At 35.8% G+C, this 13,275-nt stretch overlaps 2 protein-coding genes across 5 annotated transcripts in view; both read right to left on the bottom strand.

Annotated features, from left to right (window-relative positions):
* The window catches only part of LOC142339327 (ubiquinone biosynthesis protein COQ4 homolog, mitochondrial-like), a 549,842-nt gene that overhangs the window by 275,144 nt on the left and 261,423 nt on the right, over positions 1–13,275 (bottom strand). The gene's annotated exons all lie outside the window — the stretch shown is intronic.
* The window catches only part of LOC142339330 (transmembrane protease serine 11G-like), a 528,023-nt gene continuing 523,615 nt past the window's right edge, over positions 8,868–13,275 (bottom strand). For all 3 annotated transcript variants that reach the window (XM_075389304.1, XM_075389303.1, XM_075389305.1), the window contains one exon: positions 8,868–9,397. In XM_075389304.1, the coding sequence (XP_075245419.1) occupies positions 9,206–9,397 (192 nt within the window). In that variant the 3' untranslated portion in view covers positions 8,868–9,205. The remainder of the gene's footprint in view (positions 9,398–13,275) is intronic.

Genomic DNA, 13,275 nt, shown 5'->3' with positions numbered 1-13,275 from the left:
GAGGACTACCCAACATGGAGCACTCGTTTCTCTGCCTTTGCACAAACCAAGGGCCTCTACGAAACGCTCACAGACACAGTTGAGCTACCTGACAGGCCGGCACCACTGAGGGAAGATGCCAATGATGCGCAAAGGCGAGAACACGAAGCTAGAGCTGCAGCAGAACAAGATGAGAGCCGCAAAAACCAGATCTGGTGCTACCTAGCAATGACACTGGACGCCAGCAGCCTCATGGTCATTCGGCATGACTGGGTGAACAGCAAGGGTCTTGGAGATGGCCAGAAAGCGTGGCAACTTCAACAACGTTTCAGAAGCGACGAGACAACCACATTCATCAGTCTGATGAGGTAGTTGGCCAGACTACAACTTCGAGAGGACGAAGCCATCCACCAGTACTTCATCAGAGCGCAAGAACTGGTCACCCGATTGCATCATGCTGGTGAGGACCTTTCTTAGACGCTGTTTAATGCAATGGTATTGAACGGACTTCCACAACGATACGAGCATTTTGTGGTGCAGGAGAGCTTCAATCCTGCAGAGAACTTTGTGGAACTAAGGAAGCGTCTCACCAACTTTGAGGAGAGCCGCAGACAGAGACATGATGTGGAGGAGGATCAGCACGTTGCCATGTCAGCAAAGAATGCTTCTCATCAAATTGGTATACACTCTTCATTCAAATCACATCCTAGGAAGACTTTTTCTAAGCCTAGTAGTTCCAAAGGCCCTAGATTGTGTTTTGTATGTAACAAACCTGGACATTTAGCAGCTAGTTGTTACAAAAAAGACAACGCTGTATGTAGTATATGCAAGGCTAAAGGCCACCTAGCAAGTGCATGTAAACATCAACAAAAAAGTCCTCATAAAGGCTTAGCATCTAGTTTAAGCGCTGACAGCTCATTTGAAGTTTCAAAAACTGATTTAGTAGTAGATTCAGGCAGTAATGATCACATGATGATAGATAAAACTTGGTTTAAAAATTACCAAAAACTAGAAACCACAGTTAACAGTCCAGATGGAGGGAAAGCAAAAGTTGAAGGAATAGGAGATGTAGATGTGGAAGCACGAGACACTAAAGGTGTGCTACATAAGTTGGCTTTTGAAAAAGTTCTGTATGTACCAGAGTACAAAACAAACTTAATTTCAGTTTCAAGTTTAGTCCAAAAGCAACACGAATTATTCCACACAAAATCTAAGTCAGTTCTAAAACTCAGAAGCAAAGAAAGCTTCAGACTGATAAGAAGAGGCAAATTGTTCTTCTTACCATACAGCAAAGAAAATAAGCACCACTTTTCAAACTTAAGTGTGGGCACGTGTCAAGCAAAACTTTGGCACAAGAGACTTGGACATTTGAACTTTAGAGATGTAGCAAATACAACAGACGAAGCTTCCCAAGCTTCAGATTTTTGTGAAATTTATGCTTTGGGAAAAATTTCGAGAAAGCCCGTTCCAAAAGAGCGATAACAAAGCAACTCAAAAACTAGAAAGTGTTTACTCTGACGTTATTGGACCAGTTAGTCCATCAAGTATAGGTGGCAACAGATATGCATTTAGTTTCATAGACGAATTCAGTGGCTACGCAGTAGTAAAAATTATGAAATACAAAACGCAGGCATTGCAAACTTTCAAAGAGTATGTTGCACAATATGGCCGACCAAAAATTTTGAGAACTGATAATGGAACAGAATATAAAAACAAAGCCTTTAAAAAATTTTGCATAAGCAAAGAAATAGCTCGTGAGTTCACAGTTCCTGAAACACCCGAACAAAATGGTGTTGCAGAACGTTTCAATAGAACAGTAGTAGAGGCTGCAAACTGCCTTCTAATAGATTCAAAATTGCCAAAAAGCTATTGGGTTCGAGCAGTAGATACAGAATGTTATGCTAGAAATTTAGTTGTCAAAGACAAAAATACAAAATCAGCCATTGAAAAGTTTTTTGGCAAAAAACCGAGAAGCGACCATCTAAAAGTATTTGGTTGTGTAGCCTATTCAAAAAATCGTGATGCCAGTAAGAAATCAAATTTTGATCCAAAAGCGACAAAGTGCCTGTTCATTGGTTACTCTGATAACACAACAGCTTATTTGTTGCAAAACATAAAAACTAGGCAAATTTTCACTTCTAGAAACGTTAGGTTCAATGAAAACAATCTACCAGGTTTTTATAATGAAACCGAAGATATAGAAGACAGCTTTCTATATCTAGACTTAGACGAAGTAAGAGAAGAACTTCAGGATACAAGCAACTCAAGTGAGCTAAGGTCAGAGGTTGAATTAACCGAAACAGAGAACATTCAAGAAAGTGAAAACAATACAGAAACTGAAGTTGATCAAGAAATTAAAGATGAAAAATCAAGTCCTAGCGTCAAACCAAAATCCAAAATTATTGTACAGTTTAATCCAAAAGTAGCAGTGAAAAACATAGAAAGAAAACCTTCAAAAATTCCAGTACCTGTCAAAAATTCACAACAGAAAAAAGTAAAACCATCCTCAAGACTGCAAATGATAGGTAAACTAGGTCAAATAGCAATTCCTCCAGGAGACCAAAAGACTTTCCAACTTTGGTCTGAGTACGATGAAATGAAAAGATTGAGAAAGGAAGCAACTCAAGATAGAGAAATTATGCGAAGTGATAGGTCTAAAGCGCCTCCGGAACGTTTTGGTAAAAGCTATTCTCATGCTGTTCAAAGCACATTAAAAAATTTCATCGAGCCTGAAAATTTCGAAAACGCTATTAACTCGGAACAAGAAGACAAATGGCTTGAAGCAATGAAAACAGAGATAGAAAGTTTAAATGAAACACAAACTTGGGACTTAGTTCCAAAAGAAAAAGGACAAAATATTATTCCTGGCCGATGGGTGTACAAAATTAAACATGATTCAAACGGAAATATCGATAAGTTTAAAGCTCGTTATGTGGCAAAAGGTTTTAAACAAATTGAGGGAATTGAATATTCGGATACCTTTGCTCCCACAAGCAAACCTGAAACCTTTAAAATTCTACTAGCTTTATCAGCTGTCGAAAACTTCTTTTTAAAACAAATGGATGTAAAAGGAGCTTATTTGCATCCTAAAATAGACGAAGTAGTCTATCTAGAGCAACCAAAAGCTTTTGAAAAATTAGACAGCAATTGCAACAAGTTAGTTTGTAAGCTTAAAAAATAATATATGGACTAAAGCAAGAAGCCAAAAATTGGTATCAGGAGCTTTCAAATTTTATAATTCAGCAAGGTTTTGAGAGAAGTAAACACGATTACTGTCTTTTTCTAAAAAACAAAGAAGATGACAAACTTTATGTTCTAACCTGGGTTGATGACTTAGTGATAGCAGGAAATAGTCAAACCAAGATCGACAAATTGAAAAATTCTGAGTCAAAGTTTAAAATGGACGACAGAGGAGATCTTGAATGGTTTCTCGGAATGCGAATTCTGAAAACAGAAAAAGGAATAACTTTAGATCAAGAAAAGTACACTCAAAACATTTTAGAACAGTTCAATATGCAAGACTGCAAACCAAGCAAAACGCCAGCAGAAAATAACCTAAAACTTGAAGTAGCTTAGGAAAATTCAGTAAGAGTAGATTTACATGAGTTTAGAAGTCTAGTAGGTTCATTACTTTACCTAGCTAAGCAAACTAGACCAGATATCATGTGGATCACAAATGTCTTATCACGCTTCATGAATGACCCAACTGTTGAGCATTTCAATGCTGGCAGGCGTGTGTTGAGATACCTACAACATGGTAAATCTCTTAGACTCTTTCCCATCAACCAGCGACAGCACTCTAGTTGGCGAAACAGATGCAGACTGGAGTGGAGACGTGAATGATAGACGATCGACCACAGGATAATAATTCAAGCTGGGAGACAGTGGGGGATCTGTCAGTTGGCAAGTCAAGAAGCAACCGACAGTTTCACTTTCATCTTGTGAGGCAAAATACCAGAGTTTAGCTGCCGCGGTGCAAGAAGCCATCTTCTTGCGTGGTCTTCTTAGAGAACTGGGGTACGAACAGTTTGTGCCCACAACCATTGGAGAGGACAACCAGAGTTGCATAAAGCTTGCAACTAACCCGGTGCTTCGCAAACGAACCAAGCACATCGATACGAAATATCATTTCATCCGAGAACGTGTTGATGACAACTCAATCAAATTGATCTGCACGCCAACAGATGAAATGGCAGCAGATCTTCTGACAAAATCTTTGCCACAGCAGAAAGTAGAACAACATCGAGAAAAACTATTGGGAGAATCCAGATTCTTACCTAGCGGCAACAATCTGAGTGGGGGTATTGGAGCACAGAAAAGAACTTAGAAAATATCTTAAAGCTTAGAAACTTAACTTATGTTGATAAACTCAGAAAGAAAACAAATTTACCAGATTTATAACGACAATTGCAGCTCACAATTTAGAAAATGAATGTAAATCAGTTTAAATCTGTATGTTTGTCAAGTATTGATATTTATCTACTAATATTGAATAGGAGATGCAACTTTGTGAACCATCTCAAGTGAAGTAAATTTTGCATGTAATAATGAATGACGCCCACTCATACGCCCCAAAATCGTACACTAACCTTAATCCAAAATCGATACATTAACCCAAAATCGATACATTAACCTTTTAACAAATGTACACTGTAAATGTTATATTTATCTTTTAGACTATATATACGACTGATTTTTGCTAAAATCTTCACAATTTTCTTCTCTTTTGAATCTCCTAAATTTAATTCTTATTCTCTCAAATACCTTTCGAGCTTAAACAGCTTCAATCTCTAACGTGCCAAAACTCGTCCCACCTCATCGGGATTGTTGCGCTACAGTGTTCGTAATCCTGCTAACATTCCTCTACTGCACTCCACGCAATTAACAGAAACGAAATTGAAAATTCACAGCTTAAATGTTTGCTAATCGAAGCACAGGACAGAAATTATGACAGCTTCACAATTTTATCATTCAAGTAATCACTACTCAGAAATCTCTGACCTGTTCTGTTCCCCCAGGCTTAGTGGGCCCCAGACATAGTGCTGTTTTTTACATAGTAATGTGCTATATAGCAACATAATTTGTAATCTGGGGCATAAAAAGACTGGGGAGGGGGAATAGCAGATCCGAAGTCTCATCTTGACTTTCAGACTTTACTAAAAGCAGAACACTGAGAGGCCGAATGGAGCACACCCCGAGCGCAAAACATAGATAGTCAAGCGACGAAAACTGATTACTTCGCCATTTTAGATTATTTGCCCAATCAAATATAAGCATCCCGCTCTGTTTTTCATTTTTAATTGCTGTCAAACGAAGTGGGTAGCAATTAAATTAGTCATGTGGTCCTTTACTGTGCGATTTATCGCTTGACTATTTTTAGTCTGACCCTTGACTTTTTGTCCTCAAAAACGGGATAAAGAGGTAACGCCCGGAAGCATTAAGTGCTCTTAGAGTTTTTCGTCTTGCTATTATGCGATTTACCGAATTTTTTTGGAGACAGATTCATTAGGTGACGGGAGGTTCCTGGAGTTTGAACCCCCAACCACTTCAACTCACCTAATCACACTGCTCTATCCCATTGTTCGCCACCCCTCCCCCATCAACCCCCATCTATTAGCCTTTCACATCATGCCATCCGTAACTCAGCGCGCTCGACCCCGCCGTGATCAGCACACGCCCCTTCAATTGAGCTAAAACTGGCTTCCCTAGACCGTAGCTAGCTATTGAAGAAGCCAAACCGCTGGGCCTATAAAAGTTAGTTATGTTTTCTCGTTTGATAAAACAATATATTTACATGAAGCCAATGCTCTGCTCTAAAATCATAAAAATTACTTATTTTAAAGCAAAATGAACAACTGAAAATTCTCTATTATTAATAGCCGCCCTCATCTTCTCAGCCGGCTATTATAGCGCTCCTATTTTTTTTTACAATTCAAAGAATTTTTACAATTCAAAGAATTTGAATTGTATTGGGGGGCTGTCTTTTTTTTTAAGATCTGTTCACACATTTTCATGATTTTTGAAGTCAAATTGGAGTAGTGATTTTGGTCACGCCGAAACAGGAAATGGAGCGAAAAAGCGAGTGGTTTTGCGGCGTGAATTTTTATCGCTCTAATTTTAAAGTAGAGTGAGAAAACGGTGTTTGAACAAAAATTCGGTTTCTCGGGAGTGGTTTTTTGTTCACATGCGGCAATTTCACTCTGATTTTTTACTGTTTTTTCAATTTTTTGGATCAGATTTTTTTCTAAATGGTTTTCCCAATCCATTCACAGCTCATTCTAGGCCTAGTTTTTTGTTTGAATTGAATTTTCATTTCTCGCTAGTGGTTTTTTTTGTTCACATGCGGCATTTTGACATTGATTTTCTGTTTTTTTTTCTTATTTTTTGATCTGATTTTTTCAAAATGGTTTTCTCAAGTCACTCATAGTCCATTCTTGGTCTAGTTTTTCTTGTTTAGTCAATGAAATTTCTTTGAATTGTACGTCAGGACTTGTCCTGCTATGTTTTTTTACTTCGTCGAATAAAAAAATGTTTCGCTTTACCTCATTTTGCCGCCTTTTCAACATTTTGCGTGATATCTTTTTGACTTCTCTAGGCTAGTTTCTCTCTTCTCTCATTCTGCTAAAATTGATTTTGAACATCAGTTGCTCAGCAAAGCAATTCAAAATGAACAGAGTCAGTATAAAAAATTGAAGTCAGAAGTAGAAACGGGATAAACCCATAAAGCCCAATTTTAGATGCCCGCTATTTGAACGTCGTTCCTATAAGTATTAGTTACCTCTCTCTAATGCTTATTGGTATTGATAGTAGCCCCTGTAGCCTCTCTCTAAGAAACACAAGTGTGTTCAACTACAAAATGACATCAAAATAAATCGGACTTAAAAATGTTTTTGTACAAAAATCTTTTTTTTTTCAATATCTTCTATTCTTTCAATCCAAATCATGCTTATTGGAATCAACGGCGGCTATTTTCCGGCAATCTGCCGGGTATGTTTTGAATTATTAATGAATGAAGTATGAACACATATTTTTTTGTTAGTTTTTTTGTGCAGTAAAGGTAATAGTTTCTTTCAGTTTTATCAATAATAACTTCAAGATTTTCATAAAGACAATTAGGATATCTTAGTATGGCTTATTATAAAAATCGCACTAAATTTCATCAATGGAGATGTGTTAGTTTTTTTATTGCAGTGAAGCAAGAAATAAAGCAAACAACAAAAATTACGCAATTCTCCAGTTCAACAATACGAGCCCTGTTTTTTAAATTTTTCTGGTGGCTTTCTGTGAAAAATCTATTCAATGCGAAATGAAAAATTAATTTTAAGCTGCTAAAACAGTTTATCGTGTAACAGTAGAGTGTCTTAGTAAATAATTTTTGTTAGTAAACGACACCTTGTTGGTTACTGAAGCAACTACTGTTTCTTTTTAATTCAAAATAAGAAACCATATTTTGTGTTTGTGTATAAAATATCGGCTCTTTGGTAGCATATTGGATTGACATGAACATATTGAAAAAAAAACTTAGATCTTTGAAATTAAATGGTTGCTCAAACAAAGAGTACCAGTTATCTAATCAGAAGATTTGAAACCAAGAAACTATTGATGAATTGCCATAACTCCATTTATGTTTTCAACAGAATGTTTGTTGCTTCCGTTCCAAATAAGTAGAACAAAGTTCACGGTAAAAAAATTATCTGTAAAGAACAGCGATTTCATGTCAAGGTATATTGAAAAAGCAAAACTTTCCTTTTTTAGCTGATAGGAAAATGCAAAAGTAGAGCTACAATTGAGAAGAATCTTAGCGAAATGCAATACCAGCACGCTTGACTCAAAAACAGAATTAGCGCGCTCGAGGTATTGAAGCTAGAAAGTAGAAATAGTTTGCCATACCTATTTTTTTCTACCGTTGAGAGCACACGATTTTTTAAAGGCATTTTTAATCATGACTGTCTAACACTAGTTTGCACATTCTATAAAATTTCAAGGAAACGCTTTAGAAATAATTTAAATGAGACCTGCTTTCCATGTGTATTTCCCAAAGATTTCCTTGAGGGGCTGCTCAGTTAGATTACAGCATTGTAAACAGATGGCGCTCCTTTATTAATTTTGTGTTCGCTTTTGTATGCACACAAAACCATGATTAAATAAATGCTTACAATTTTACAAAATTAAATCTAGCCTGAAACACGATTACTGGTCTTTTTTCTTTTTGGAGTGCTCTTCTCTAATTTCTTGGAACGATGGTAGCACGCTCAAATGATTTCGTCGAATGAAGCAATTAAGAGACGCCAGTAAACATTTTTGAACACTTTTTTGACATTTGTTGTGAATAAGGCCTCACAACTTTTCATAAAATGTTGTTAAAAATGTACTTCGGTCAGCCGAAGCTCAATTTACTGGCGAGATTTTGATGAAAAATTATATCAAACGCTAAAATATAAAGTTCTGTGTCTGTAACGCACATAACTTGAGAATGGGCAGCACCGATTCAAAATTTATTTAAAACGTCAGGATAATTTGAGCGAGATAATTTTTCAGTCAACAATGATAATTTCGTATCATGACATGTTAGCGGCTCGTATGAATTGATATAATTATATCACAACCGAACTAGTCATCAGCTTACCCTGGTCCCTTTGGAAATCATTTCACCGATCATTGAATTGATTATTAATTGGTACTGGCAGTTTCGGCTCTTTTAAAATTAGCATAAACGTCGGCATAGTATTACATCGGCAAAGTTGTACGTAATCATGTTGATTCATGTTTGAATACCCTTCGCAACTTAACTGGCAATGGCTTTCAAAACATTAACTCAATTGTTTTCACAGCGTTTCCTTAATGATGCTTTTGGAAATGCAATTGTAATTGTCTCAGGAAAATAGTGATTAGAATAGAAATTTAATTTAGAAATAAGTACTTCAAAAAATGTTATGTATAAATTTAAATCGTTAAAATGTTAATATTTTCCTTGTTAATAGCCAATAACATTTCCGAAATTCTCAATATTTATAATAAATATATGCATTCTGATTTATTTACATGCTTCGTTAGTTTTCAGCCTTTGTACAAATTCAAATTTCATAAGAATAATTTAAATATTCAAATTGTTTGTACTTTTTTTGCAATTTATCTAAAATGTGCGACTGACGCTGTTCTGACACAACATTTGAAAGATAGCCCCTGATGATGGCGGCGATGACGTCATGAACCAGCATCTGAATGTTTACATGTACTTCTTAATCCACTTCTGATAGGCAGATACTCGAGTGTAGAGGCTGTCTGTTCTGCCCGGAGTGCAGTCTCCTAAACTGAGGATTCCGTAATGACATATTGCCCTGTTGCTACCATCCACAGGGAACAGAGGACTGCCAGAGTCTCCCGGACATGTCTGGGTGTTTTGTCCTCTCGTGCAGACCTACAATAATGGTAGAAGAGGTCAGGTAAATTGAACGTAGTTTTTAAACGTGGAATTTGCTAAGGTACTATTTTTTTATTTAAAGAATCAAGAATAAGGCTTCAGTTTCTAGAGTAAATATTTTCGTAAGATAACTTTTATTGCAACTGTCTAATGGTGAAAGCGACGTTCTCTGGGATAAACTGATAGGTGATCGTAATTTTGCGCCCATTTCTATCACTAAACATAGCCGGCAGATTGCCGGAAAATAGCCGCCGTTGATTCCCATAACAAAGATAGGGATTGAAAGAAGAGAGAAACTAGTGAAAAAATGATTTTTGTACAAACAATTTTAAAGAGCGATCTATTTTGATGTTATTTTGGAGCTGAACATACTCTGTTTCGTAGTGAAACCACACAAGGGCTAGTATCAATACCAATAAGCATTACAGATGGTAACTAAGAACAAAGTTCGAGAAACGGGCATCTAAAATGGGGCTTTATGGTTTTATCCCGTTTCTATTTCTGATTTCGTTTTTTGATACTGACTCTGTTCGTTTTGAATTGCTTTGCTGAGCAACTGCGGTCAAAAAACATTTTTTTTAGCAGAATGAGAAAAGAGCGAAATTCGTCTAGAGAAGTCAAAAAGATTTCATGCAAAATGTTGAACAAGCTGTGAACTGAGGTAAAGCGAAAATTTTTTTAGTCGAAGAAGTAAAGAAAAACATACCAGGACAAGTCCTGACGTACAATTCAAAGAATTTTCATTGACTAAACAAAAAAACTAGACCTAGATCAGACTATGAGTGAATTGGAAAACCATTTCTAAAAGAATCAGATCAAGAACAAAAAAAATGGATTTCAAAATGTCGCTAGCGAGAACAAAAAAACCACTAGCGAGAAATGTAAATTTGGTTATAACAAAAAACTAGGCCTAGAATGAACCATGAATTGATAAGAAAACCTAAAACCTTTTAGAATAAAATCCGATCCGAAAATTAAAAAAAACAGTGAAAACCAAAGTGAAATTGCAGCATGTGAAAAAAAAACTGCTTGCGAGAAAGCAAACTTTCCACCGCTTTAAAACTTTCCACCGTTTTCACTCTACTTAAAAATTAAAAGAAATTTCACCCCACAAAACCACTCGCTTTTTCGCTCTATTTCCTGTTTCGGCGTGATCAAACTCAATGCTCCCATTTGACTTCAAAAATCATGAAAATGTGTGAACAGATCTTAAAAAAAACATAGCCCGAAGAATTTAGGAGCGACTTGAAGTGGAAATCCACTTAAAGGCCATCCAAATACTCATCAGACAAAACTTGCCCCCACTAATTTTTGATTATCTTAAAACAAAACCATAAAACAAAAAAGTAAAAACAAGAAAATCGAATCTGTAAAAATATGATAAAAAATCTGATCAATTTTTGTCTTAAACTGAGATCTGGAAATAACTATCCCTTCCAAATTTAGTCATCAAAACAACTAGTATCTACTAAAAACACTTGAGGACTTTTTAAAATAATTGAAGCCAAATCATGAAAACATAACCGACTAACGTCGGGCGAATTGATCTCAAATGACCGGCTTCGTCAACAGCTAGCCACAGTTTAGTGACCTCAGTGCATTACATCTTTATCCCGTTTCCGAAGAGGAAAGTCAAATGGGTCAGACGAAAAATCGGCCAAGCGAAAATTTGCATTAAAGACAAACAGGGTTAATAAATTTGCTAGAAATTGCTTTTGAGAGCAATTAACAATGGTTTCCTAAAAAGTGCCTGTTAGATCAGTTATGATAAAAAACATTTCATCTAGAACTCATTGACAATGAGAATCACAGATGATGACATTACGCAAAGGTGATGACATTACGCAAGACGTTAATATCTTAAGAACCAATTCATTGTCTCAAGAGACTATCCGGTATCCCTGTTTCAAGCCAGAAATTGTTTCACAGGCTCAAAGATCCATACACTTGGAACATACAAATTTTCGAAAAATTTGAAATGTTTAAATCTTATCCAAAAATTACTAATACTGGGGGACACAAAAAAATGTTGATCACCATCCCATTAATTCTAGAAACTATGCAGCAGCTTATTATCAAACCTTGGAGGAGGATCGGGGGCTTCTGTTGCCGGAAAAAATCAAAAACACAAAAAATCTTTAAAAATTGCTTAAGTTCGTGTTAATAAAATTTTAAAGAACATTCCAATACATCTCTAAACAATGCAGTAATATATTATCAAACCCTACAGAAAGTTCCGTGGCTAGAGAAACCTAAGAATTGACAAAAATTTTTAAAAAACTTTAAAAAATTCTTTTTAAAAAATGCTATAACTTGTGATATTAAAATGATGAAAAATATTCCCTGACCAACAAAAATTTTCCAGTAATTCATTATCAAATCCTAACGGAGGCTTTCTGACCTTTGAGGTTCAAAAAATCTGAATAATTAGTATAAATGTCTAAAATTGGAGAAAAATTGGCTAAATATTTCAAAAATATGCTAAAATTCGTGATGTTAAAATCTTGCAAGACATTCCATTTAACCTAAAAAATTTTCAGTAACCTAATTCCATACCCCAGAGGACGTTTCCTGGCTCTTGAGTCTGAAATAATCTAAAAAACTACAAAAAAAAATTTGAAAAAACTTTGAAAAAAGCAAGTTTTATCAAAAAATTGCTAAAATTTGTGACATTACAAAGTTCAAAAACTATTCCTTGGCTATTAAAAATTTGTCAGTAACTTATTATCAACTCACTTAGAGTGTTTTCTGGCCCCTGGGTCTGCAGAGAACTGAATAAGAGAAAAAATGTCAAAAACTTTGAAAAAATTGCAGGTTTTGTCAAAAAATTGCTATAATTCGTGATGTTTAAATGTTGAAACCATTTCATTATTACTAGAAACAATGCAGTAACTTATTTTGAAACCCTAGAAGAGGTTTTCTGACACCTAGGGCTGATAAAAAAAATTATCAAAAATTTTCAAAAAAAACTTGAAAATTGCAAAAAAATTAAAAATTTGCGTTTTTAGCAAGCGGTTGTTCGTCAGTAGCTAGTCACGGGGGGGATGCACTGGAGGCAAATTGGGTGGGGGGCACTGGTGTGGGAGGGCGGCAGCAGCGCGGTGGGGCGGGTGTGGGGCAATAGGAGGGGTCATTTGTGGGGGTGTCTTCAACCTCTAAGAACAGCCCTTGACACCATAAGTATAAATATAAGTCTCCAAAACAGTTTGAGCTGAAACAAAGATGAAAAGCTCTAAGAGCACTTAATGCCCGCTGGGCGATACTTGTTTATCCCGTTTTTGAGGACAAAAAGTCTAAAGCGTTAGACGAAAAATCGGTCAAGCGAAAAATGGCATTAAAAAAAGACCGACAGGACTAATATAATTGCTACAAACTTCATTTGAGAGCAATTAAAAATAAGCTCCTACAAACAACTAACTTGGACTAGGAAACTGGAGAAAGTTAATAACTTTTTTAGCACTATAAAAATAAATAAATACGGTATCCAGATGCTCGCAAGTTATAATAGGCTGAGAAACTTGTCTAAAAACAGAAAACTGCAATAAATTCAGAAAAATAGCTTTGATTTGTGCCATTTTTGTTATATTTCTCAACAAAAAATGATTCATATCTACAAAATGTAACCACGTGTTATCCAAAAATTTCTCAAATATTAGGGGTCGTTTCAATACCCATTTGAGGCAGTAACCAAAACGATCGTCAAAAAATTGCAAAAATTAGCCCTAAAATCAGTAAGATACATGGAAAACCTCATTAAAACAAAATTATAACCAAACCGCTTAATCAAAATAAAAATAACTGCCTTAAAATTTTTGCTCGCTTACAGATTTTTTTTCCCACCTCAATTTCTTGCTCTCTAGAAAACAGCGATATGA

This window comes from Convolutriloba macropyga, chromosome 5 (genome assembly GCF_964194025.1).
Source record: "Convolutriloba macropyga chromosome 5, txConMacr16.3, whole genome shotgun sequence".
NCBI lineage: Eukaryota > Metazoa > Xenacoelomorpha > Acoela > Convolutidae > Convolutriloba > Convolutriloba macropyga.
This window is presented reverse-complemented; position numbering and strand designations above follow the sequence as displayed.